Source organism: Lampetra fluviatilis, chromosome 52 (genome assembly GCF_964198595.1).
Source record: "Lampetra fluviatilis chromosome 52, kcLamFluv1.1, whole genome shotgun sequence".
Lineage (NCBI taxonomy): Eukaryota > Metazoa > Chordata > Hyperoartia > Petromyzontiformes > Petromyzontidae > Lampetra > Lampetra fluviatilis.
The window spans coordinates 7,354,308-7,381,132 of record NC_136326.1 but is presented as its reverse complement, the minus strand read 5'-3'; the positions used below and the strand labels follow the sequence as shown (position 1 = coordinate 7,381,132).

At 55.5% G+C, this 26,825-nt stretch overlaps 1 protein-coding gene across 2 annotated transcripts in view; it reads right to left on the bottom strand.

Moving 5' to 3' along the window:
* UGP2 (UDP-glucose pyrophosphorylase 2) overlaps positions 1-25,680 on the bottom strand; it is a 31,960-nt gene extending 6,280 nt beyond the window's left edge. The window contains exons 1-6 of one of the 2 annotated variants that reach the window (XM_078878978.1): positions 25,578-25,680; positions 10,929-11,045; positions 8,773-8,920; positions 5,084-5,191; positions 4,596-4,781; positions 3,929-4,062 (exon numbers count right to left, since the gene is read on the bottom strand). In XM_078878978.1, the coding sequence (XP_078735104.1) occupies positions 3,929-4,062; positions 4,596-4,781; positions 5,084-5,191; positions 8,773-8,901 (557 nt within the window). In that variant the 5' untranslated portion in view covers positions 8,902-8,920; positions 10,929-11,045; positions 25,578-25,680. The remainder of the gene's footprint in view (positions 1-3,928; positions 4,063-4,595; positions 4,782-5,083; positions 5,192-8,772; positions 8,921-10,928; positions 11,046-25,577) is intronic. The other variant, XM_078878979.1, reaches the window with a different exon arrangement.
* Between the last annotated feature and the right edge of the window lie 1,145 nt (positions 25,681-26,825).

Sequence of the window (26,825 nt, the reverse complement as noted above, 5' to 3'; positions counted from 1 at the left end):
CGAGAGGCGAGAGATGCAGGAGACGGAGAGGGGGGCGTGGGCGGGAGACGCAGGGTACGGTACGGAGACGGGATGCGGGACGCGAGAGAGAAGATTACGGGACAAAGGGAAAATGCGTGGGACACAGGACACGAGACACAGGACACAGAGTGGGGGACAGCAGATACAGGACACCGATGAGGAATAGAGGAACACACGAGAGAGAGAGAGAGGGAGAGCGAGACATCGGCTAAAAGGCACGCGGAATGGATTTAGAACTACGATTCGGACAGAAATAAGTTTGATTCCACCAGGACGGGGAAACCGGGGCACGAGACGTTGTGATTGCTCCCCTCCCCCGCGGAACGGCGCTGGCGTGACCCAGGCGGCGTGGCTGTGGCACGGGGTGGAGGGGGGGGTGGCGACTATTCTTATCCCCGTGCCCTCTCTGCCGTTGCCACGTTTAGACCGCTCGGCAGGGAGTGGCCTCCGTCCGCGTCTCTCGCTGCCCCTTTATTTTGGGGTCAGCGATCTTCATCGAGCCGCCCGCCGTCCGTCCCCTTTTTTAAAAATAAGCGGCTCATGCGTGCGTCTGCACGTGCGTGCGTACGTGCTGGTGCACACGCGCGTTTGTGTACGCACGGAAATACACACACACGCGTACGTATGCGCACGCGTGTGTGTGTGTTTGTGCGCGCGTGTGTTTGTGCACGTGTGCGTGTGTGCGTTTGTGCGCGCGTGTGTGTTTGTACGCGCGTGTGTGTGCGTGTGTGTGTGTGCTTGTGCGCGTGTGTGCGTTTGTGTGTTTGTGCGCATGTGTTTGTGCGCGTGTGTTTGTGCACGCGTGTGCGTGTTTGTGCACGCGTGTGCGTGTTTGTGCACGCGTGTGCGTGTTTGTGCACGTGTGTGTGTGTTTGTACGTGTGTGTGTATATGTGCGCGTGTGTGTGTTTGAACGCGCGCGTGCGTTTGTCCGGTGAACGCCTCCCGGACCGCTCCACCAGCAGTTTCAACGACTCATGTTCCATCTGAAAGTAGTTCACGTGAACCGATGAATTTGTGTTCCCTCTGGCCCGGCGATTCGGCTTATTGGCCCCGAAATCAATTAACCGCGAGTCCCATCTCAAAATGATACAGTGGATAGGCCGGTGCTCTGGGGGGAGGGGGGGGGGTGACGGGGGAGGGGGAGCGTGTGGTGCAGGGTGAGATTCATCGGGGAGTCGACGAACAGCGACGGGCTTCTCACTCCGTCGTGTAAAAGCTGGAATCGCGAGGGTCAGGCGGGGACTCATTAGGTGAGCGTTACGCGATTTCATTTTATTTTTGTTGTTGTTCAAATCTTCCGTGAAGCTTCTGGGCCCCTACCAACCCCCCCCCCCCACATCCTGAACCGCAACCACGCAAACCCATGCCAAGCAGCAGATGCGGACACTCGGTGGTGGCGATGGTGATGACGACTACGACAAAGCACAAACGGGAGATTATAAACTCTGTGCAGCGACTGTGGTCACCGCCGCCGCCGCCGCCGCGGCCACGCAGAACGAACGGAACCATGGAACATAGAAACGCGAAGGTGGCTCCTGACGCGTAATCGCAGAGACCACAATGCCGTTTGCTCCTGACGCGACCGCACGGCTTCGTCAACCACCTCCACGCTAAAAACAAAAGAAAATCACGGCCGTTGTCCTCTCTACATGAACATCCGGCGGCCGCGTGAACAAGAAGCAGCAGCGGCAGCAGCTTTTGTTGTTGTCGTTGTTGCGACTGCGCGTCAGAAACCGGGCCCCTGGCTTACGTGCCGTTGCCACACGACCAGCGGGACGCAAGGTGACCTTGGGGAGAGCGCGCGTGGGGGGGGCGGGGTGGAGGAGGGGCGTGCGGGGGCAGGTGTGGAGGAGGGGCGAGCGGGGAGGCGGGGGTCGAGGGAGCGCGTCCGACCTGACCCCTCGCTGCTCCCGGAGTGAGCCGTGCAGTTTATTTCGGGACGACGAGTGCGAAGCGCCCGGAATAACTGCAGGAAATGTCACGGCGCCAGGAATAGGGCGGCGGCAGTGAGACGAGTTCGCAAACAGCTGGGCGCGTTTGCAAACCGCCGTTTCCACACGCACGGGGGGGGGGGGGGGGCGCAAACCAGCTGACCTCCACCTACTCGGAGAAAAGTCAGCCCAGTACGCGAGCCCGAGCCGCGACTGTCAAACGGCCGGCCGAGTCAAACGAGTGCGAGGACGCTACGGCTGCAGTCCTTTTGGGAAAGGGTCATCGGCCTTCCCTCCCGTCAGATCGATGCCCGCTCGCCGGCCATGTGCCGGAGTTGCCCAAGGCGAAACCACGAAGCAGCGTTCGCCGCCCTCTCCCCTGGTAGACCCGATGCCCGCTCGCAGACCGGCATCCGAGCCACTTTCTATGCCACACAGTGACAGCTACCCAAGGGGGTGCCCCCCTCCTCTCGAAATGATTTGAGACGCGACGCGGGGATGTTTTGAGAGGCAGGGGGAGTTCACGCGGGCGTCACCAAGCGCCCAAAGATGACTACCCATCAAGATTGTTGTCGCTATTTAGGGATTTAATGCAGGTGCAATACCAATTAAAGATCAAGTTACTAACGCAGCGGGCGCTGCCGTCTTACCGTGGATTATTACACCCGAGTTCATCTCCCGACTGGAGCGATTACACAGTAACCATGGTAATAGATTAACAGGGTGCCCCCCCCACCCCACCCCCCCAAAGTCAAAGATCCCCCGTGTAGCCTTAACAGACTGTTGGGGCAAGTGCAGTTAGCGAGCACCTACAAAGGCCGGCACGGCACTCGAGGGGGCTGGGTGGCCAACACCACGCCCGGCCGCCTTTGTCTCCCCAGTGGCGATGTTTACTACACACCGCACCAGGTACTCATTTGAGGCTGAGTCGACCTAGGGGAGGCCCGGGACCGGTTCAGATAAACGTCACAGGTGTTGGCCTTGAGCGGGAATGCGAACTCGGGTACCCGGGCTCGTAGCCACTACCGCTCGCCACCCCCCCCCAACCACGCCCGCCAGCGATCGCTCGCCGTACTTTGTGCCACACGCCTGGGCTTGCTTTCCGAGGAGGCCTGCGCCACACGCTGGGGCACCGTCGTTCTCACGCGGGTCCAAAGGTGCCAACGCCGGGGTGAGGGCGCGGGGAGGAGGAGGAGGGGGGGGTCACGGGAGTCGGCAGTTTCGTAACGAGCTCCATTAACGAGTCATGAAAGATAACGTTTTCTTTTTCCACATCCCATCAGACGCACACGCGGCCGGCCTACTGCTAAGGAGTGCGTCTTGTCCGTCAGTTCTCATGTCAAGGCCGAGGTCGGCTTGGGGGAGGGCCCGTGCTAGCAGTGAGCGGGAATCGAACTCCAGTCGCCGCTGCGCAACCGCCACGCGCGCACACACACGGTCTCTCGTACACATACGTACGAGCTCACACGGACACGGCAACGTACAACAACCGCCATTCGCCACCAAGTGGCGGTGACGTTACCACGACGCTTGTGCCAGGCCATGTGCACCTTGAGGCCACGTGAAGTGTCGAACGCCCGCTGGCAGGAGGTCACGGGGCAGACCCAGGTGCCACGGGTCGACTGACCGAGATTACCGAGATGACTGGCTGATGCACCACCTGAGCCACCCGGCGCTCCGCTCGTTGTTGTGAGCGTCGCTCCTCCGCCTTCCGTTGTTGTTGGAGGGCGACTGCCTCCAACTGCCCAGCAGCGTCCTTCACGAGCCTCCTCCACAGAGGCCGATCTTGACACCGCTGGTACCAGTCATCGGCAAATCCACTGAGCTCCACGTCCTCCTGTACCACATCACTCCATCTCTTCTCTAGCCCGTGCCGCGCCCGTTCAGCCCCCTCGATGCACGTACAGACGCACTCGCACACACGTACGCAGACAGATACGCACACTGCTTCCTGCTGGTGGGCGAGCGACGCACCTGCTCTGGTTGAAGGTGTAGATCTTGACCTGGAAGTGGCCGTACTTCTGCAGGATCTTCTGCGTGTCCTCGTCCGTGTTGAAAGAGTTCATCAGCACCAGCGGAACCTCGCTCTTGTGCGTCTTGTTGAGGTGCTGCAGCGCGGAACGACGGCGCAAGCGCAGAAAGTCGCGGGTCAACCCAGCGCCCTGCCGTGCCGCTCGCACCCCGCCGGGGTCAACGGGCGCAAGCCCTCGCAATTTCCGGCTCGTGCCACTGCCGGCGGATGGGTCTCCGCCGACTACGGGGAGCTTTCTAGGGAGCCCCTCTCTAGGTGGCATTTGGCCTACTCTTCCACGCTGGCCAGGCGTCTTGGAAGAGGTGGGAGCACGCACGGTTTGTGTCGTGTCGCCACGCTTCACCGTCGCGCCTCTCCTCACTGTTGCACTCACCACTATCCTCACCACCACACTCACCATCATACTCACCACCATCATACTCACCACCACCACACTCACCCACCACACTCACCCACCACACTCACCCTTGCCTCACCACCACACTCACTACCACACTCACCACCACGCTCACCACCACACTCACCACCACCTCACCATCACACTCGCCACCGCACTCGCCACCACCTCGCCTCACCGCCACACTCACCCTGGCCTCACCCCCGCCTCACCTCGATCTGCTGCACGGTGAGGTCCAGGAAGTTGTTGTCGCTGCGCACGCCGATCAAACTCTTGGGGCCCTTGCAGCCCATGCTGGTGCCCAGGCCGCCGTTGAGCTTCACCACCACCAGCTTGTTGAGCAGCGACGCCAGGTCCGAGGGCAGCTGCCGGCTGCGGATACTCTCGTACGGCTCGATCTAAGGGCGGCAGCGATAACAATCACGACGGTGATGATGACGGTGGCGTGGCGGGATGTAACGTGGTGTGACTGGGTGTCGCGTGGCCGAGTGTGGCTGGGTGTAGGTGGCTGGAAGCAAGGCGGTGTGACTGGGTGTAGCGTGGTTGGGTGTAGTGTGGCTGGAAGTAAGATGGTGTGACTGGGTGTCATGTGGCTGAGTGTGGCTGGGTGTAGCGTGGTACGACTGGGTGTAACGCGGTGTGTCCGAGTGTGGCTGGAAGTAAGGCGGTGTGTGACTGGGTGTCGCGTGCCCTGACGCACCGAGCCCTCGGGCGGGCGCTGGATCTTCTCCCAGTTGAGCGACGGCCCCTTCTCCCCAAGGAAGCGGTGGAACAGCTTCTGGAACCCATTGAAGTCCCTCTGAACGGCCTGCAGCAACACACAGAGGTCACACACACACACAGAGGTCACACAGAGGTCACACACACAGAGGTCACACACACAGAGGTCACACACACAGAGGTCACACACACACACAGAGGTCACACACACACACACAGAGGTCACACACACACAGGTCACACACACACAGAGGTCTTACACACACACAGAGGTCTTACACACACATAGGTTACACACACACACGCAGAGGTCACACACACACACACCACACAGAGGTATAACACGCACATCTCTACATCTCTGCTTTACTGTCCTGGTCAAGGCCTACCCATCAATAGACCAGGGCTCTGGGTTATTCTTCATGCTTTCGGGATCCCGGACCCATGCTCACAATCACGAAGGACCTTCGTCATGGCGGGAAGGTCAGGGGAAATTTACGTGGCAGGCAGTTGCAGCCTTAATCTGTTCATGTTTGAGTGCATACACGGATGTCATCTTGACTCCTACATTATTTAACATTCTTTTTTTGGGTTTAACACACACACACACACAGAGGTTACACAAAGCCAAATATCCCCCGTATAGCCTTTAGCAGACTATTGGGGCAAGTGTTGTTAACAAGCAGCGCCTGCGAAGGCTGGCACGGCACACGAGGGCGTTGGGTGGCAAGCACCACACTCGACCACCTTTGTCTCCCCAGTGCGGGTGATTTACACACCGCACCAGGTGCTCATATCGAGCTGCAGGCCTTCATAGGTGCTCGCCAACAGCACCCGCTCCAAAAGCCTGTTCAGGCGACACGGGGTATCTTTGTCTGTGAGAAAGCGTGCGGAGTTTGTGTGTTCTCTCCCCACCCTGTGTGGGTTTCCTCCGGGTTCTCTGACTTCCTGCCGTAGCGAACAAAAAAAACCCCCTAAAACCACGTGTAACCGGTATCGGCCAAAACATCACCAATGCCCACACATTTCCTGCAAGTTACTCAATTGGGATCGCACAGCACAGCACAGCAGCAACAACATCGACCCCCTCTGCTGTGAAAACCTTGGCAGGACCCTCCCGAAAAAAACCCCAGGAGTCTTGAGACTCGGCGAGGCTTCATCTGGGCAACCAAGCGCAAGTAGTCACGGCCTGAATCTGCGGTCAAACCCCAAACGACTCAACTGCAGCGTGCACGCGCGTTGAGCAACGCGCCAAATGTTCTCCTATCCGCTCGCCCGCTCAGTCGAGCTGACCGGCTCCCACAGCCAGCACCCTTGAGCCACGGGCGCTGACCCCGCAAAAGCAGAAATAGTATTCGTGCGGTTAGGTTCGGAGAGTCACGTGCTAACACCCCTCTCCCCTGCTGCGCCCGTTCTCAGCGACGCTGATGTTCTTTTAATGATTGTGGGGCTCCCTTTCTTTTGTTAGATGCCATCCACCTGCCCAGTAAAATAGCCGGGGAAACCGGCTGAACGGGATCATCTGCGTAAACATAAATCAAGACAGACGTCAACGCGAAAGGGGAGGTGGGGGGGGGCAAAGATATCCCCCGCGCGTAGCCTCAGCACACTCGTTGGGGCGAGTGCTGTTAAGCGTGCGCTGATGAAGGCCGGATTCGCGCACGAAGGGGGTGGGCGGCCAGCAGCACGCACGGCCGCATTTGTCACGAGGTACTGATTGAAGGCCGATCGACCGGGGAGAGACAAGGGACCCATTCAACATGTTCGCGCCGCCGCTGTCGGTCGCGGGCAGGACTCCAACTCGGGTCGCGGGGTTCGTAGCGCCGCGAGCCAAACGCCGTGCCACAGAGGTCGCAACCGGGTACCCGATACCCGTACCCTACCCGATACCCGGCTACCCCTACCCGGCCGGGTACGGGTAGCCGTTTCCGACCCTGGTGCGGCCGGAATCGGGTAGACCGTGAGTCACTGGTGAGTCACCGTTTGTCACTCATTTCCCAACGTCTTGTCTCTTCTCACAATTCAAGTTCCTAGAATCAACCCACCCGCGCCTGCAACATGGCTTCATCCCAGAGGTCGCAATCGGGTACCCGTACCTGTACCCTACCCGATACCCGGCTGGGTACGGGTAGCCGGGTATCGGGTAGGGTACGGGTACCCGTTTGCGACCCTGGTGCGGCTGGGTACGGGTACGGGTAAGGAATCAAAACCCGTTTGCGACCTCTGCCGTGCCACTTGCACCCGCCAGAAAGACAAAGATCCACCGTATAACCTTAAAAAGCTGTTGGGGCAAGTGCTATCAGCGAGCACGTACGAAGGCCGGAAGGGCAACACGAGGGGAGATGGCTGGCCAGCACCACACCCGACCGCCTTTGTCTCCCCAATGGCGGTGTTTACACACCGCAAACAGGTCCTCATTTGAGGGCGAGTCGAACGAGGAGTGGCACAGGACCGTTTCATGTATTTGCCACCATTAGATTTCGATTTAAAGCTTTCGTGACTGCAGGGATTCATCTTCTTGGTTCTTTCGGTAAAGTCACGTAGAAGGGAAATAATAAAATAATAAAAATAAAACATTAAAATAGTAAAAATAAAACATAATAAAATAATAATAAAACATCATAAAATAATAATAAAACATCATAAAATAATAAAAATAAAACACAATAAAATACAATTCTCACGACGTTTCGGCCAGAATGCAAGCAGCCGTCCTCAGGTGAAGAACAGGTCTGTCGCAAAGACAGCGTCTGCCACCATCGTCGGTCATAAGCGGGGCTCGAACTTAGGAGGCACACGCAGACCACCCCATTCCCGCATGGCCCACAGTTGCAAACCCATTTTGTTGTTTCTGCGTGGTGCTGAGGTGGGCACCACGCTCTGTCCACAGCGGCGGGCGGCCCAGCTGGCGCGACCCCCCGTGACCCCCCGTGACCCCCCGCGTCCCGTAGGGCCACCGCTGTGGGAGGGGGAGACTCGTTATGCCGCGGTGGCGAGATGTTAACTACCTCGCCTGGTATGCAGGAGGTCCTGGGTTCGACTGCGACCCTCACGCCTGCTGTGTATTTGGAGTTTGCGTGTTTTTCTCCCCGTGGGAGTGTGGTTTTTTCTCCGGGTCCTCCGGTTTGTCCCTCCACATTTATTGACATGCGTCTCTATTACTTTGATAATTTTTTTGCTTTAAATTCCCACATGATAGGGCTACTTTGCCGAGCTATATATTTGTGGCCGGGTCCCTTCTGAAAAGTAAGCTAATAGCTCCAGTGGCAAGATAGATTTTTTTAACTTTTATTTGTAAATATATCTTTTTCAAGTGATGAGTTTACCTTTCCTGCAGTTTACACTCCTATCGTGTTTGTCGTTGGCGTGACATTCTGGCCCCCCGTCCCCCCGCGCTACTGGGCACCTGGTGAAAAAGAGCTTCGTAGTGCTCGTCGAAATCCTCCTGCAGTGTCAAAAAATATTCCGACGATTCCCATTCCCACACCGCGCAGACCCTGGACGGGGGGGGGGGGGGCCTCAACGTGATCCAGCTGGAGACGGTGGTGGGCACGGCCCTCAAGAGCCGTCACTCGTGACGAGTTCGCTTCTTTAAAAAGAGCTTTATACACACCTCGGTGGGCCTTACCTGGCAAAATAAAAATTATTTCGAGTCGAGTTTTGAGTTACCTCCAGCTGGTCTTTGCTGCACGTGTGCAGCAGCTTCTTGAGCTCATGGTCCATGGACTTTTCGATCTCCAGCTGAACCTGGGCCTGGAACTGCGAGGTGGCATGAGCGGAGTCCATCGCTGTCGTCATCCCTGTGCGGGGTCACCGCCTGCAACAGAGACAACGGGAGGGTCCCACCCACCCCCGTGTTGCCTGTCACGGGCTGCTGGGTGCAAGCGCCGTTCGCGACGCCTGTTAAACGGGCGGCACGGCACACGAGGTGGGTGGATGGCCAGCAGCACCACGCCCGGCCAGCTTTGTCTCCCCAGTGCTCATGTTTAATACACACCGCGCCAGGCGCTCAGCTAAGGTTGAGTTGACCCGGGTGATTGTCCAGGACCGGTCTAAACATTTGCCACCGATATTTGGTCGCGGGCGGGGAATTTAACTGTGGCTTGGACGGGTTCGTGGCGCAGTGCTCGGACCACTGCGCCACCGCCCCCCCCTCCCCCCCAGCACGCGCAGAATATTTCCGATGCAAGTTCGGCAGGTCTGCAGGGCGGCGGGTATTGTGCACAACGGAAACGCTCGTGCCTCGCAGCGTTCGATCCGCGTCGCGGGCAACTTTCTGCGTGGAGTGTTGTACGTTCTCCCCACCCCTGTTCTGCACGGGTTTCATCCGGCTTCTCCGGTTTCTGTCGCACAGCTAAAATAAGACGACACAACATAACCGATAATCTTGTCCAAACAACATTGCGGCGATCCTGGGCTCAAACCCAGGTGTCAGCTGCCCGTGATGAGGACGCCGCGGAGGCTAGGAGATGTTAACTACCTCGCCTGGTATTACAGGAGGTCGTGGGTTCGATCCCGACCCTGACGCCTGCTGCTGTATATTTGGAGTTTGCGTGTCTCTCTCATCATCATCATCACGGTGGCTGGGAGATGTTAACTACCTCGCCTGGTATTACAGGAGGTCGTGGGTTCGATCTCGACGCTGACGCCTGCTGCTGTATATTTGGAGTTTGCGTCTCTCTCCCTGTGGTCACGTGGATTTTTCTCCGGGTCACCCGGTTTTTCCCTCCACGTTGAGCAATGTGCTCCGGGTATAAATTTCCACGTGACAAGCCGCTTCGTCGAGCTATCCTCTGTGGTGGCCAGGTCGCTTCTGAAAAAGCGCTACATAGCTCAGTGGGGCCTTACCTGGTAAAAAAAATAGTAATTTTAATAGTTTAACCAATGACTGCACAAAAATCTCCCCCGTCATATCAACTTCGGACCAGCACTTAATTTGGACCAAAATCCCGGCTCCAGCGATTAAACAATATATTGACGCTCTCATGCATGCACGCACGTGGAACTTCTTCCGCGCCGTACGTAGCCAACCGTGCTAATTGGAGCGGCAGAGCGGGTGGGAAAAATGCTGCTCCGAGCAGCGTGGTCTAGAGCGTCACTTGAAGAAGGCATCTCAGAGGTAGCTCTACGTTATCCGTTTCCGCGGAGAGTTGCGGCGCTCTGCGAGATGCGGCTGGACATCGGCTTAGCGATGCGACGCCGATAGCAACCGGTGGAACGACACAGGGGAAAAACAGGTTTGCAAAAATACGTTTGAAAAATGAGACGCCGTTTCGATTACAGGAATTTAAGCTCAGCTTCGTTTGAACCGATTGAAGCGAGCTCTCGAAGGAAGGTAGCGAATTAAATCCCCAGCACTCCGAAGGGGTTAACACTCACGCGAGGTTCATCCGAGGACAGAGACCGAACGACTCCGCCTCCCGTTCGCTTGGCAGAAGCACGTCATGCACGCTCTCGCGCGTCACGACATTGTTACACGGTGGCGGGGGATTAACGATAGCGACGGTGGCGACGATGGCGACGACGACGACAATGCCGATCGTGCGATCGCGTCGACGGAGTGACCGGCGCCCGAGAGCACGACCAGCGCGGAGATGGAGCGACGGAGGTCGGCACGCGTGCAGGCACCAGATGGATTGTGGCATCGCGAGACAGCGAATAGGTCACGTTTGACGATGCAGCAATCACGATCGTGATAATAAGATCAGAACCTTGACGACAACAACAACGATGATGATGATGCTAATATTGATCTCGATAACAATGATGATATCCGCAATGACAACGATGGCGAGGATGACGAGGATGACGCAACACACACTGACCGGCAACGCTCGTCGACCCGCAAGTACGCTGCGCCGATGAGCGGAGGAGAACGCAGGAGAGCAGTCGCTTGCCGAGCGGTAGGAGCAATGGGATCGGAGCGAATGAAGGTCAACACACTGCACCAGCCAGGAGGGGAAGGAGGGAGGGAGATGGGGGAGGAGAGAGCGCGGGGCAGGGGACGGGGAGCAAGGGGGGGTGGGGCGGGCAGAGGAGGAGGAGGGAAGCAGGGTGAGAGTGGGACAGGAGGAGATAGCGGGAGGGAGGAGAGAAAGGAGGAGGGAGCCAGCAGTGGAGGGAGAGTGAGAGGGAGATTTTGGAAAGAGCGGGAGGGGACAGTGAGAGAGGGGGCCGGGGTGATGGCGGGGGGGAGAAGGGAGGTGGAAAACGCTGAGCATTGCATTTTCTCCATCAGTGCGGCAGCACGTAGGCAGGCACGTATCCAAGCAGCGGCCAAATCGCCCACACGTACGCACACGTACGATCTGGCACGTACACACGTACGCATGTGTATGATCTGGCACGTACGCTCTGTGACGTACGCACACGTACGCATGTGTATGATCTGTCACGTACGATCTGGCACGTACGATCTGTCACGTACGCTCTGCCACGTACGCTCTGGCACGTACGATCTGGCACGTACGCGCGCTCGCTCACGCATGCTCCGTTACGTCTCCAAGGTGGGGGGGGTGGGTGGGTCTGGCAGGGTGAGGAGAACCCCGCGCCCTCCGACCCCTGCCTGGGGAGATGACGAGAGATGACGCACGGCAGAACGTGGGGGGGGAGAGAGAGAGAGGGGGAAATCGATGGCGCTACAAGGACGGCCCGTCCGCCCGCCCGCTCGCGGGCACGATCAGCGTCCGTGCCGCATGGAAATGGGGGCACAAAGGCGGCGCGGGGTTGTGGCTCTCGAGATCGGCAGGGCGTGGGTTCGAGTCCCAGTCGGGGTTTCACGAAGCCCATCGGAGACAAAGATCCTCGGCGTAGACTGCAGAGACCGTCGGGGCAAGTGCTGTTAGCGAGCGCCGTTATTGGCACACGAGGGCGCGGGTGACGTTGTACCCCCAGCACAAAGGCAAAGTTCCCCCGTGTAGCCTTAACAGACTGTTGGGGCAAGTGCTGCTAGCGAGCTGCGCCTATGAAGGCCGGCAGGGTACTCGAGGGGGTGGGTGGCCAGCACCACGCCCGGCCGCCTTTGTCTCCCTAGCGGCGATGTTTACACATCGCACCGGGCACTCATTTGAGGCTGAGCCGACCTGCGGGAGGCCCAGGACCGGTTCAGATAATCGTCACCCGGTGTTGGCCGTGAGCGGGAATCGAACTCGGGTCGCCGAGTTCGTAGGGCAGCGTAGCGCTTACCGCTACACCACCGACCGAACCCATTACCACCACTACCACTATCACCACAGTCATTTTCACCTCCACGGTGATTAGTTCCATTTCCAGGTCAGAGGGAAGGGCAGGACTGTGTCCATCGTCATCATCACCATCAATCGTACATCAAAAGTAATCATAAGATGATTTGCTGCCACTGCTGTGTAGGCATCGTTGCGCATGCACAATGAACAACACTCGGAACATTCGCCGACAATAATAGCACCACTGTGGCCTGAATAGAACGACAAATAAATAAATCCGTGTGCCAATTTGTGAAACAAAAACTGGTCATCAGTGTAAACAAGTGAAGTATTATCCGACTCTTAACACATTCCTGCGGAGGGAGCTGAGAGGAATGTTGGGTTGCTCGGTCAATGGCCAGGGTCAACGGCGGCGTGGTGTTTTCCGCAAATATGCCCGACTGTGAGGGCGGGCACAAGCCGGCGTGAGTAGGTTAAACATTGAGCTTTATATGGGCACCACGGGGTGACCAGCCCCTCTCCACCCAGCCCCACCCCTCCCACCCCCCACCCAGCCCCTCCCCACCCAGTCCCTCCCCACCCAGCCCCTTCCCACCCAGTCCCTCCCCACCCAGCCCAACCCCTCCCATTTTTGGATGCACGACGGACGGACAGAATAATCCCCTGTGGGCTGGTGTAACCAGGAGGTTCCTACCAGTATTATCCACTCCATGTCTCTAGCACAGTCATCATCATCATCCGGCAACTAAACCCGGCGCACATCACATCCAAAAGACACAATCAAATCTATAATTCTGTGTCCGTAGCTTTACAAAATTTATTTTCATTGTTACTATGAATAAGGGCCGTTGCCTGAAACGTCGTTCATTACATATATTCCTTTAAGGCCGCAGTTATCGTCAAACGTTTTGAGTTTTGCTTGCCTTAGACTGAAAACATTCATCCTTTATTATCATCAGTATTAATAACCATCAGTAATCATCGTGATGGCCAGCATCACGACGTTGACGACGAGAGCATTGGGAGCCATCTTCCCAATGCCAGGTGGAAGGACGAGGCAGGGATGAGTGATGAGGTCTCCTCCCAGCGCTGCTGCTGCTGCTGTTACTGCTACTGTTGCTGCTGCTGCTGATGCTGCTGCTGCTACTGATGCTGCTGTTGCTGCTGCTTCTGTTGCTGCTGTTGTTGCTGCTACTACCGATGCTGCTGCTATTGCTGTTGCTGCTGCTGCTACTGATGCTGCTGTTGCTGCTGCTTCTGTTGCTGCTGTTGTTGCTGCTGCTGCTGCTACCACTGCTGCAGGCCCGGTTCTCTGACCCGTGCGACATTTCATTTAAAATTCATCACCGCGGCGCCAAGAGAAGCCAGGCTTACGGGCGAGGAGGAATGCGATAACGGCAAGGCCGAGCAACACCCCCCCCGCCATTCATGCACGAGATGTACAATCGTGGGAGCAGTGGGGCAATGGTTAGCGCGCTGAACTGGGAACGCGGGCGCGCGCGTAGCCACATCCACGAAAGAAACAATTTAAAAAAAAAACGATTAAACCGCATTTTTATTTTACCAGTGTAGGCCCACCGAGCTGTGTCGATCTTTTTCAGCGAGCGACCTGGGCCACAAACGATCGCCCAACGAGGTGGCTTATCATCATCACGTGGAAATGTCGAGCAGCCAAAACACTCTAAGCACCTGACGTTGATTCTGACCGTGGAGGGAAAAAACGGGAGGACCTGGAGAAAAATCCACGCGACGAAAGGGAGTGAAAACACGTAACCTCCAAATATACAGCAGGCGTCAGGGTCGGGATCTAACTCACGACCTCCTGTACACAAGGCGAGGTAGTTAACATCTCATAGCCACCGTGATGATGAGAGAGACACGCAAACTCCAAATATACAGCAGCAGGCGTCAGGGTCGGGATCGAACTTACGACCTCCTGTATACCAGGCGAGGTAGTTAACATTTCCTAGCCACCGTGATGATGATGAGAGAGAGAAACACGCAAACTCCAAATATACAGCAGCAGGCGTCAGGGTCGGGATCGAACTCACGACCTCCTGTATACCAGGCGAGGTAGTTAACATCTCATAGCCACCGTGATGATGAGAGAGACACGCAAACTCCAAATATACAGCAGGCATCAGGGTCGGGATCGAACCCACGACCTCCTGTATACCAGGCGAGGTAGTTAACACCTCATAGCCACCATGACGCTCCACACTGGTCCAATCAGCCCCACAGCGGCCTGCAATGATGGAGAGGCCCTCATCCGGCAGTGGATTGACAAAAGGTCTGCGGCTGTACATCAGTGGTGGTCTATCGTTGTGATACGTTCACACATCGCACCAGGTACTCATTTGAGGCCGAGTCGACATAGAGGAGGCCCACGACTGGTGCTAACCACTGCACGACTGCTTCCACATAAACATAGAAAGATTCCACCATAGCCTCAACAGACTTGTGGGGCAAGCGCTGTTAGCGAGCACCGATGAAGGCCGGCACGGCACACGAGGGGGCGGGTGGACAGCACCACGCCCGACCGCCTTTGTCTCCCCAGTGGCGATGTTTACTACACACCGCACCAGGTGCTCATTTGAGGCCGAGTAGAACGAGGGGTCGCCGGCTCCGTAGCACAGGAAGTCAGCCGCGACACCGCAGCTCCCCCATAGAAATAAAGACAAACTCGCGCGCACACACACACAGAGCTACCGCATTCCAAGACGCACCACCCCAGATTTTTCTTTAAAAATATGTTGGGCAGAGGGGGCGGGGGAGGGAGGGGAGAGGAGAGTCGTATCAACGGGAGAATGCGGTAAGCTGCGTATTCTTTTTGCAAGCTCAGCTGACAACTTAAATATTTCGCCAGAGGCTGCAAGACTCCCAGGCAGCCACGTGGCTCACTCGCGGCTCGCGACCCCCGACGGTGCGTCCACCGCCCCCCCCCGCCTTGAACCGTCGCCACCACCGCCCCCGCCTTGCGCACCAGACGATTTCGCCACTCCGTCTCCCCGGCTGGTGACACCGCGAGGAGTCACCGCACCCCCCCCCCCTCCCGGCCATGCGTCACGCGTCCCGTGGTTCCGTCTCGGCGGTCGGTACGGCGCCTCCGACCTCGGCCTTCCCTCTCGTCCGCAGCGGCGGCCGTTCCTCATTCTGTTTCGGTCCCCGGTGGAAATTGCAGCGGTCGTGTTTCACCACGGGGTTTTTTTTTTTAAAGCGCCCTTTGAAGTCGTCGCTCGGGAGCACGTTCCCCCCCCGCTCTCTCCTCGCCGCCCCCCCCCCCCCACTTTGTTAATGTTTCCAAATCCACGCGTCAGAGGGGGGGGGGGGTAAAAATGACACGCGGATTATCGAAATCACTCGTGCGTGGCCGGCTTCGGGCACATCGGCACGTCGCCTTCCGGAACTAAAAAAATAAGGTCAACGCGTCGTTCGCCAACAACACCGTGTGCTCGTGGCCTTGAAAACAATAAAACAAATACAACTACGTACAATAGGCGACGTTTCAGGCAATGGTCCTTCATCAGAGCACGTAAAAGAGCATCTGCTACGGAGCACCACAGCCCGAAATGTCACCTATCACATATCCTTCTTTGATGGCCACGGTGACACCGACGGAGTTTGTGTTGCTTGCGCAGCGTCGCCAATGGAGAGGCGGCAGCAGCAGCAGCAGCAGCGGCAGCACCGGCGGCGGCAGCAGCATCATCATCATCAGCAGCAGCAACAGCAGCAGCAGCGGCAGCAGCAGCGGCAGCAGCAGCAGCGGCATCAGCAGCAGCAGCAGCATCAGCGGCATCAGCGGCAGCAGCGGCAGCAGCAGCATCATCATCATCATCAGCAGCAGTGGCAGCAGCATCATCATCAGCAGCAGCATCAGCAGCATCAGCAGCATCAGCAGCGTCCCCCCACATCGTTGTTTTTGCCAGAGCTCGGCCGCCCTTTAAATCGACGGCAGAACCCCCGACTCCCCCTCCCGTTCGGTGCCGGAGAGAAGGCGGCAAGCAATACGAACGAGAGCGCAAGAGACGCGCGACGTGGAAACGCGAGAGCGGTGAAACCGGAGCGCCCCCCCCCCCTCCACACCACGAGGGTCAGGGGGCATTCCTCACTAACGAAGCCCGGGCCAGCCGCCAATCAAACCCCCCCCCCCGCCACCCCCCCCCTGCACCCCGTAAGGAACCCCGAACAAAGCTTCTCCCTTGTGCGGCAAAACGCCACGACGGCAAACGCCGAACACAACTGCCAACTCGGCCACGCCGCCGGGTCGCCGCGGACAACTCGATGACAAAGACGAAGGTTCCCCCCCGTGAATAGCCTTCACAGACTGTAGGGGCAAGTGCTGTTAGCGAGCACCTATGAAGGCCGCCACGACGTTTTTTTGACACACCGCACCAGGTACTGATTTAAGGTCGAGCCGACCTAGGGGAGGCCCAGGACCGGTTCAGATAAATTGTCACCGGTGTTGGCCGTGAGCAGGAATCGAACGTGGGTGGTCGGGTTCATGGAGCAGCAAACTGTTGCACTACCGCTCCCCAACAACAACCGCCATGCACCGCTAAGTGGCGGTGATGTCACCACGACGCTAGTGCCAGGCTATGTGCACGTTAAGAAAGTCACGGGACAGACCCAGGTGCCATAGGTCGACTGAATGAGATGACTGGCAGATGGATCACCTTTGCCCCCTACTGTGCCAATTTGCTGTGTTTAAGCCACCCGGCGCTCCGCTCGTTGTTGTGAGCATCGCTCATCTGCCCTTTGTTGTTGCTGGAGGGCGACTGCCTCCAACTGCCCAGGAGCGCCCTCACGAGCCTCCTCCACAGAGGCCAATCTTGACACCGCTGGTACCAGTCGTAGGCAAGTCCACTCAGCTCCACATCCTCTTGTACCACATCACTCCATCTCTTCTGTAGCCTGTACCGCACCCATTTAGCCCCCTCGATCAGGCCGAATAAAAGCTGTTTAGGTATGCGGTGGCTGGGCATGCGGGCTACATGACCCAGCCAAAGCAGCCTTGTCTGTCGGAGGAGCTCACCGACGGGACTTTGTCCAGATCTTTCAAGGATTTGTGAGCTCCTCACACAATGCAGCCTGGTTAAACTCAGGATGGATCGTAGGCAGGCCAGCCTAAATGTTTCTAACCGGCGAAGATGCTCCGTTAGGGAGGTCCACGTTTCGCAAGCGTAGAGAAGGGAGGGCATGACCATGGCCGAGAAGACCTGAAGCTTCGTGTGGAGCGACAGAGCAGGTAGCTTCCACACAGCGTTATGCAGCCGATGAAAAGATGCCACTCGACTGATTCTAAGTGAGACCTCTGCTGTAAAACAAACTGGAGCCGGTCATGAGAAAACTGTCCAGATATGGACAACTCTGCACTCTCACCACAACTGCCTCATCACCAATTGGGAGTTGTGGGGGTGGAGTGTCAGATGGTACAAAAAAACCCAGACAGGTGCTTAGTTTTGGTGGGGCTGATGGAAAGGCCCCACCTCTTAGTGGCATGCTCCAGGTTCAGCAGCAGTGCCTCCAACTCCTTCTCTGAGTGAGCAGCAATCACCAGATCATCGGCATACTTAACATAATTGACCAATTGGGAGCCATCCCTTTACCAGACCCGGGTAATGATCATCCTCCCATTGTATCTGTACCAGATGGAAATTCCTCCGGTACAGCCATCGAAGGCTTCACGAACTACGTAGTAAAAATAGATGTTAAATAATATGGGAGCCAGAGGACATCCCTGTCGCACCCCAAGGTGAACAGGGAATGGCTCCGACTCCCGGCCACGTAGTTTTACCCAGGCCTGCTCACCATCATAAAGGTCATTAATGATTGTGAGCAAAGAGTCAGGGACTCCGAAAGCACAAACAACAACCCAGAGCCCAGGCCTACCGATGGTATCATAGGTCTTGATCAGGCCAATAAAGCAGAGATGTAGCAGATGGACAGAAAATATGGCATCTATGCAGGACCGCCCTTTCCTGAAACCACATTGGGGCTCCGGAAGCCTCTCCACAGCATGCCTGGCAAGGCGATGTTGAATAATCCTTGCCAGGACCTTTGCCGGCACACTGAGGAGGGAGATGCCCCTGTAGTTGTTACAGTCTGTGCGGTCCTCCTTCTTAAAGAGGGGGACCACCAGGGCATCCTTCCAATCCTGCAGAACCCGCCCAGTGGTCCAGACTGTTGTGATGATGAAATGTAGGGCAGTCTGTGCACAAACGCCACCCTCCCTCAGCATTTCGCTTGGAAGATCATCTCTGCCCAATGCTTTTCCTGGTCTCAGACTCCAGATCGCCTTCTGTACTTCCTCAACAGATGGCACCTCAGCCAGCCACTCACAGGGTGTGACTACTACTACTACTTCCAAAATTTGATGTCCCGCAGCCTCAGCAGGGTCATACCCACTTTGCCCCATGATGTTTTCCAGGCTGAGGGATTTACCCTGCCTCAAAACCTCATAGAAATGCTCAGAAAATCTGCAAACCTGTTCCTGGGGGTCGGAGATCAGATTACCCTCCTTTCCCCTAATGATGGTGATATATGTGGCACTGCAAGTTACTTTTTTATGGAGTGAGAGAGTGATTTGTGATCGTGGGCCACTGAGGCAGATTACATCTCCCCAGCAACCCACGGCCACCACCCATTATTGCAGCACCTCACGGCTCTCAGAGCGAAGGCTGCGGTAAGCCTCCTCATTATCGGACATAGGATGCTGTAGCCGATGAGAGTGGGCCTGTCGCTTTTTTTCAGCCAGCCTGAACACCTCCTCTGTCAGCCAGGGTCTCTGGGGAGGTCTGGACCGTGTGCCCAACGCAGCCATTGCAGCTGCATGAGCCACAGTCCTAAACCTCGCCCATTTCCCCTCGGCATCAGGAGGAGTGGGGAACGATGCCAACCCCAGCTGTAAGCGATGATGAAATCCCCGCTTGCAAATTTCATCTGCTAGCTGAGACCAGGCCACTGTGGATTTGAATGGGGTCCTGGGTGTACACCCACCACCCGAGTCGAAGAATGGCAGGCACATCTCACAGATGACAAGCCGATGGTCAGTGGACACATATTTACGTGATCTGATCTAACAAAAAAACCTCTATCATGGATAATATTGGTAGCGAAAGCCTACAACGTGTCAAACTGACAAACCTCACCAATTGGCCGTGTCGGGTGGTGCCCGATTCAACAACAAATTCATATTTACGCAATCTAACCCCAAAGAAACCTCCATTATTGATATTGGTCGCGAAAGCCTCCTGCCACGTGTTAAACCGAGTCAGCAGATCGCACTCCCAATGACCCCCCCCCCCCTTGGGCTCTCCTTGTGTAATGTCTCTTTCACGATGGCTGGTGGGTAGACTGGATTCTGGCAGCCCAACTAAACCAGCAGCATCGTCGTCATCATCGTTGTCATCGTCATAGTCGTCGTCATCGTCGTCGTCATCATCGTGTGCCTCCCGCCCCACGTACGCCGCCGCATTAGCAATTTTAATGAGGGGCTGTGCGTCAGTCTTGGCGTGGTCGAGGACTGGTTTTGCTGTTGTTTTGCCGCAGGAATGTATGTCCTTGTGCAATTTGCATAATGCATGGGCATAATGACTTTAAACCCCTCGCCAAACCTCCTACGCATTTCACAAGTAGTACTAATCGCATATCTGCATTTCCCATAAATATGCTAAATTCCTCTTGATATGCAAATTCTTTTGTCAAGACGCTCTTCGCCCCTCCACCCCAGCATAAATAGTCGCTCCAAGCCTGGGGCGTGCCATTCAGACTCTGCCTTCTCGACAGACCTGTTCTCCACCTGAAGACGGCTGCTTGCGTTGTGGCCAAAACGTCGTGAGAATTATTTTATTATATTTTTTATTATTATTTTATTTTCCTTCTACGTGACTTTACCGAAAGAACCAAGAAGATGAATCCCTGCAGTCACGAAAGCTTTAAATCGAAATTTCCTTTATACTTTTGTAATGACATAAATGAGCCATGCTATGGCGCCAGTGGGTGTACTATACCTAGAGGCTCACGAGAGGGCAGATTCCGGTTGTCACGGAGGTCTGGTCAGGACATGACAGTTTGGGTGAACGCGCGAGAGCACGTGACCGGACGAGGGGGCACGGGGGCCCCCAGGAGGGGGTGAGCGGGCCACGTGATGTGGACCCAGCGCCTCCTGGAAGGATCGAGATGGGGGCGTGTCCTGAGAGGGAGCGTGGCTGTTCGACGCGGGAATGAAGCAGAATTTCTTCGATCCTCGCTCTTCAGTCTCCGCATACACGACGACCCTACGGCGTGTCGGCTGTTCTGGTTCAACCATATCGTGATTCTGTTCAAATGGTTAGGTAGTTAGGAATGGCCACCACCTTACGTAGTTAACCCGTAATGTACATAGTTAACCTTGGAACGTTGAGCAGTGTTGGTTGTGTTCGTGAACAAACGTGTTGTTCCCAAGGCTTGGTGTGCGCCTGATTAGAACCCACTACACTTATATTTATCTTTAATAAGTGACTTGCTTACCCAGTCTTTATTTTATAGTTTTTTTGCATTGTTCACTGTTGTACACTTGTTGAAGCCTGTGCCCCTACTGGGCATCCTCATCAGATTCCTCCTCCAGTCGAAATAAAGATTCTGATTCTGACGGCGAGGTGTGTGGGGTGTGTGGTCAGCACCAGGCCCAACTGCCTTTGTCTCCCCACGGCGCTTAACGCCGAGTCGACCTCGGGGAGGGTTCCAGGATCGGTTGAGTTATTCGCTGGTCGTCGTTATCGGTCGCGAGTGGGAATCGAACAGGATAAAATAAAGATTCCGATTTCTGATCTAATACTTCACTGGAGATCGACGATAATGATCATATTTCAACTCCAGTCCCCCCGTGAACTGCCACATCCAGTTCCCACTCCTCCACGTTTACAAAGTCAGGGTCGAGTAAGCCATTACTCACTGCACACACCACATTATTGCTAGACAGTAGCCCCAAATGGCTACTGTTTAGCAATAAACAAAAATCCTCCGTATAGCCTTCAACAAATGGTTAGGTCAAGTCTGGCTTGGCACACGAGGGACGTGTGGTGGCCAGCACCCTGCCCGGCCGCCTTTGTCTCCCCAATGCTGATATTTTTACACACCACACTTGCTACTCGTTCGAGGCTGAGCTGACCTAGGGGAGGCCCAGGACACGTTTCGGATATTCGTTACCGATGTCGGAAGCTGCGAGCGGAATCGACCGTGTGTTTGCCGGGGGGTTTCGCAGCGAGCGATGCGCTCCCACAATCTTAGGGCACGCAGAAAGTGCGTCGTGATTATAGGGCACGCAGAAAGTGCGTCGTGATTATAGGGCACGCAAGGCGTGTGCAACAACGCGATTTGCAACATTTACGGAGGGAAGGAAAGTCGTAAAGTTGGGCGGGGGGGGGGAGTTGCGAGGATCAGGAGCCGAGTGAACCGTGCCCTCCGGGAACACACCTTCGTGACGTGCGCGATCTGCGTTGGTTGAAAAGAAATGTTCTCCCAACGCCTCTTAAATGAACCGGTCTGTCGCAATGGCATGGCAAGCGAGTGACACTCGCTTACAAAAATTCATCGCAGCCGCCAGTGCGTTGGGGAATGGGGTGGGGGCGGTTTAACTCAGGATTCAGAACAACCGAAGCGATCGAAGCCTCCGCTGCTCAAGTTTCGGTGCGAGGCTGCTCACTCTCCTCTGGTGACCCCAAGGTTTGCAACTCGCTTCCCCCAGCCGTCCACGTTGTCGGCTCCCTGTCCAGTCCACCGTCCAACTCCTTCCCCCTCTTGCCCGTCGACCGATGGCCCCCTCTTTGTCGCTCTTACAAAAGAAGCACGACCGCCGTTTCCGTACGGCGTCCTGAGCGTGCCCTCACAAGCAGGCTCCGTACAGAGCAACTTTTGAGTTGTGTAATCTGGATCGTGTGTGCGCAACGCTTCAAAGCGAGCCCGTCCGCTTCACGCGAAACACGCAAAACGCCCGCATCACTTTTCTACGGAAACAATCGCAGCGACCGGCCACATTCCAAACTACACGGTTGTTGAATGCGTAAACTAAAAATAATCGAACATCCCAAAAAAAATACAACAGCGAAAAAGCCCAACCCAACGCCGACTCCTCAACAGCTGGTCCAGACTCATCGATTCGGAGGAGCTTATTTACGAACCCCGGGAGGGGAGATAACGACGACATTGATGATGTCCCCCATTCGATGAGCGCGGTTGGCTACGAACGGTGGGAAAGAAGTTCGAACAAACGCACGCACGTGTCAATGATGACGACGACGACGGCGATGATGGGACTCCGCAAACTTGGCCTCGAACTGAACTCGTGGCGAGGACGTCCGCCGCTTAAACGAGCGACATCGCGGCTGGCGACGGCGAGATTCAGAGCTCACTTGAGCCAGCGGCCGCTTCCGCTGGACACACAACTCACACGAAGGGAACGGTGATCGACTCATCCAAGGGCTGCTCCTTCGCCAAGATACTTTTGGATGAAGGTCTCCCCCACCCCGCCCCCCTGGGTTTGTTTGACCTTACTTCACTGCACCGCGTCGAGCGCACGCAGACGCATCTTCGCCCGCATGCAAATCTCAGCTTTCTAAATACAGGCTCGAGAGCGGGTGGCACCAGACGACTTAAATGCGCGAAGGGCGCACGCGAGATATTACAGTGGCCTGGCGTCCCACCGTGAATGAAAAGCAACCGACAGTGACCTTTGGTTCCGTTCATTTGATTGTTTTTTTATTGAACAAGCCCAGAACTCTGGGAGACAACCCAAGATAAGGCGAGGGTCAACCTGGGGGTACTTCTTCAAACCGCAAATCCTCACGTCTCAAACAAATCTCTGAACACGCGAGTCCAGGCGTGCGTTGCGCAATAGCCAACAGCACTTGCCCCAACAGACTGTCGGGGCAAGTGCTGTTAGCGAGCACCTATGAAGGCCGCCACGGCACACGAGGGGGTAGGTGGCCAGCAACCATGCCTTGCCACCTTTGTCTCCCCAGTGGCGATGTTTACACGCCTTACCAGGTACTCATTGAGGCTGAGTCGACCTAGGGGAGGCCTAGGACCGGTTCAGATAATCGTCACCGGTGTTGGCCGGGCGCGGAAATAGAACTCGGGTCACCGGGTTCGTAGGGCAGCGGAGCGCTAACCGCCACACTACCGCTCCTCACCCACCACCGCTCACCATCATCATCATGATCAGCCGTGGTTAGTCCACTGCTGGATGGAGGAGGCTTCTCCAAGTCGTCGCCACGTCCCACGATCATGCGACGTGACAATCTATCAAAGGACCCGCCACGCGTGCCGGTTTGAATCGCTCCGTCTCCACGGTTGATGTCCTCTCGGACGCGTTCCAACTCCTTGACTGCCGCTCCATCACCGTTCATGACCATCGGTCATCCTCCCTACCAGCGACGTGTCGGTCACGGTGGTGAGATGTCATCTCTCTCGCCTGGTATGCAGGAGGTCGTGGGTTCGATCGCATGTATATTTGGAGTTTGCATGTCTCTCGCTCTCTCTCTCCCCGTGGTCGCGTGGATTTTCTCCGGGTCGGCCTGGTTTCCCCCTCCACATTTAGAATCAACGTCGTACGTTTAGAGTAATTGGCCGCTATGAATTTCCACGCGATAAGCCACTTCGTTGAGCCTTTTCTGAAAAGGAGCTACGTAGCTCAGTGGGGCCTTACCTGCTAAAATAAAACAAATAGTTTATCATTTTAGTGTTTAGTAAACCGCCCCAAGCCCTTGACTTGTGCCCCGACAAAGCGTCATTTAGCGGGAGTTAGAAAAACATTAAAGTGTCACCGGAACACGCAGAGAGCGGCACTCAAATCTGTTGGCAGCCCTGAGCCAGAGGTGGAAATTCCACATTCCGATGGCAACCAAAGCCCATCCCCCCACCACAGCAACCCGACCTAATTCCCATGACGAAATCACATGAACTGCACCCAATCTCGTCCGATATCGTAAGCTAAGCAGTCACCAACTAGTCACCACCTTCAATAATCACTCTACCACCAACTACCACCTCTATCACTAGCCATACAATAGCCACTTTGGATACCAAAATACGGCCGAACACTCACGACTGGCAACTCCACGAGTCAACATCACCTCCACTGTGACCAGCAGCACCATCCACCATCACCTCCATCATCACCTCCACTATCTCCACCACTACCACTCATCACCATTATCACAACCACCACGACCACTATCACCACCACCACTCATCACCATCCACCATCACCTCCACTATCACCTTCATTATCACTCATCATCACCATCATCACAACCACCACTCACCACCACCACACCACTCATCATCACCATCATCACAACCACCACCCCTCACCACCACCACACCACTCATCATCACAACCACCACAACTCACCACTCATCATCACCATCATCACAACCACCACCACCACTCATCATCACCATCGTCACAACCACCACCACTCCACTCATCATCACCATCATCACAACCACCACCCCTCACCACCACCACACCACTCATCATCACAACCACCACCACTCACCACTCATCATCACCATCATCACAACCACCACCACCACTCATCATCACCATCATCACAACCACCACCACCACCACTCCACTCATCACCATCATCACAACCACCACCACACCACTCATCATCACCATCATCACAACCACCACACTACTCATCATCACCATCATCACAACCACCACACCACTCATCATCACAACCACCACCACTCACCACTCATCATCACCATCATCACAACCACCACACCACTCATCATCACCATCATCACAACCACCACACTACTCATCATCACCATCATCACAACCACCACCCCTCACCACCACCACACCACTCATCATCACCATCATCACAACCACCACACCACTCATCATCACCATCATCACAACCACCACCACCACTCATCATCACCATCATCACAACCACCACCACCACCACTCATCATCACCATCATCACAACCACCACTCACCACCACACCACCAATCATCACCATCATCACAACCACCACTCACCACCACACCACCAATCATCACCATCATCACAACCACCACCACTCACCACCACACCACCAATCATCACCATCATCACAACCACCACCACTCACCACCACCACAACCAACACCACAACGCACGACCACCTCCGGTATGACGCTGTCATCCGCACTGGAGTGTACGCGTGAGGTTACCCCGTGGAGTGAACGAGTGAGGTTACCCCGTGTGTTGAACGCGCGAGGTTACCCCGTATGGTGAACGCGAGGTTACCTTCAGAAGTCACTGCGCCAGCGAGGAGGTGAAACGAAACGCGCCGCCTCGGCCGTTTTGAACTCCTCGGCCTCCCGTAGCCGCGCAACGTCACCTAGGGTAGTGACGTCATCGAGAGATTATATTACCCCGCCCCTCAAACACAATGCCCCTCACCCTCCCAACCCCGCCCCTCACCTTCCCAACCCCGCCCCTCACCCTCCCAACCCCGCCCCTCACGCGCCTAACCCCGCCCCTCACCCTCCAAATCAAGACCCTTACCCTCCAAAACCCGCCCCTCATCTTTCTAACCACGCCCCTCACCCAAACCCCGCCCATTACCCTTCAAACCCCGCCCCCGAACCCTCCCAACCCCCAAACTCCGCCCCTCTTCCCCCTCCCCTAAGTCTGTCCCCCCCCCCCCTGAACCCCACCCCTTCCCACCCCGAGCACGTGCGAGCCCGGTTGCCTCTGTCAACACGATCAATGCAGACAAGCGTGGGGGTTTTCAACCTTGCCCCTAGACTTCTTGGTTCTTTCGGTAAAGTCACGTAGAAGGGAAGTAATAAAATAATAAAAATAAAACATAATAAAACAATTCTCACGACGTTTCGGCCACAACGCAAGCAGCCGTCCTCAGGCGAAGAATGAGAACATTATCAAGCTAGGAGCTTATATAGGTGTTGCGAGGAGGAGCGCCTTAACAAAAGAATGTGCATATGAAGAGGAATTTAGCATACCAATGGACAATGCGTAGGAGGTGGGCGGAGGGGTTTCAAAGTCCCATTATGCCCATGCCATTATGCAGGATCAACAGCACCACGGGGGGGCGCAAGGAACAGCGTTAATAAAGGAAAGGAATGTTAGTGATATGTAGCTGCATTTACCAAACAACCACGTAGAAAACCAAAGTAAAAACTACATAAAAAACTAAAATATAAACTGAAACTTACTATACTCTACAATAAGCTGAGTTACTAACAACAAATAATAAATTACAATTCTACGTCGTAAGAAGTATATAATATACTTCCATCTAAACTTTATTCTCTTAGCATATACAGTACTATATACTGCCATAGATAAACCCAACATTAAATTATATACTGTATTGCTGTAAACCACCCTATACTTTATACATTTTAATATAACACTATGTATTATTCAACTCACCCTAATGTGTATCGAAATGGTTTATTACGTCCTTCCAATGATTGCTAAGCCTGAATCCATCTTCTCGGTTAAAATTGTCTCTGTGTTTGTATATGT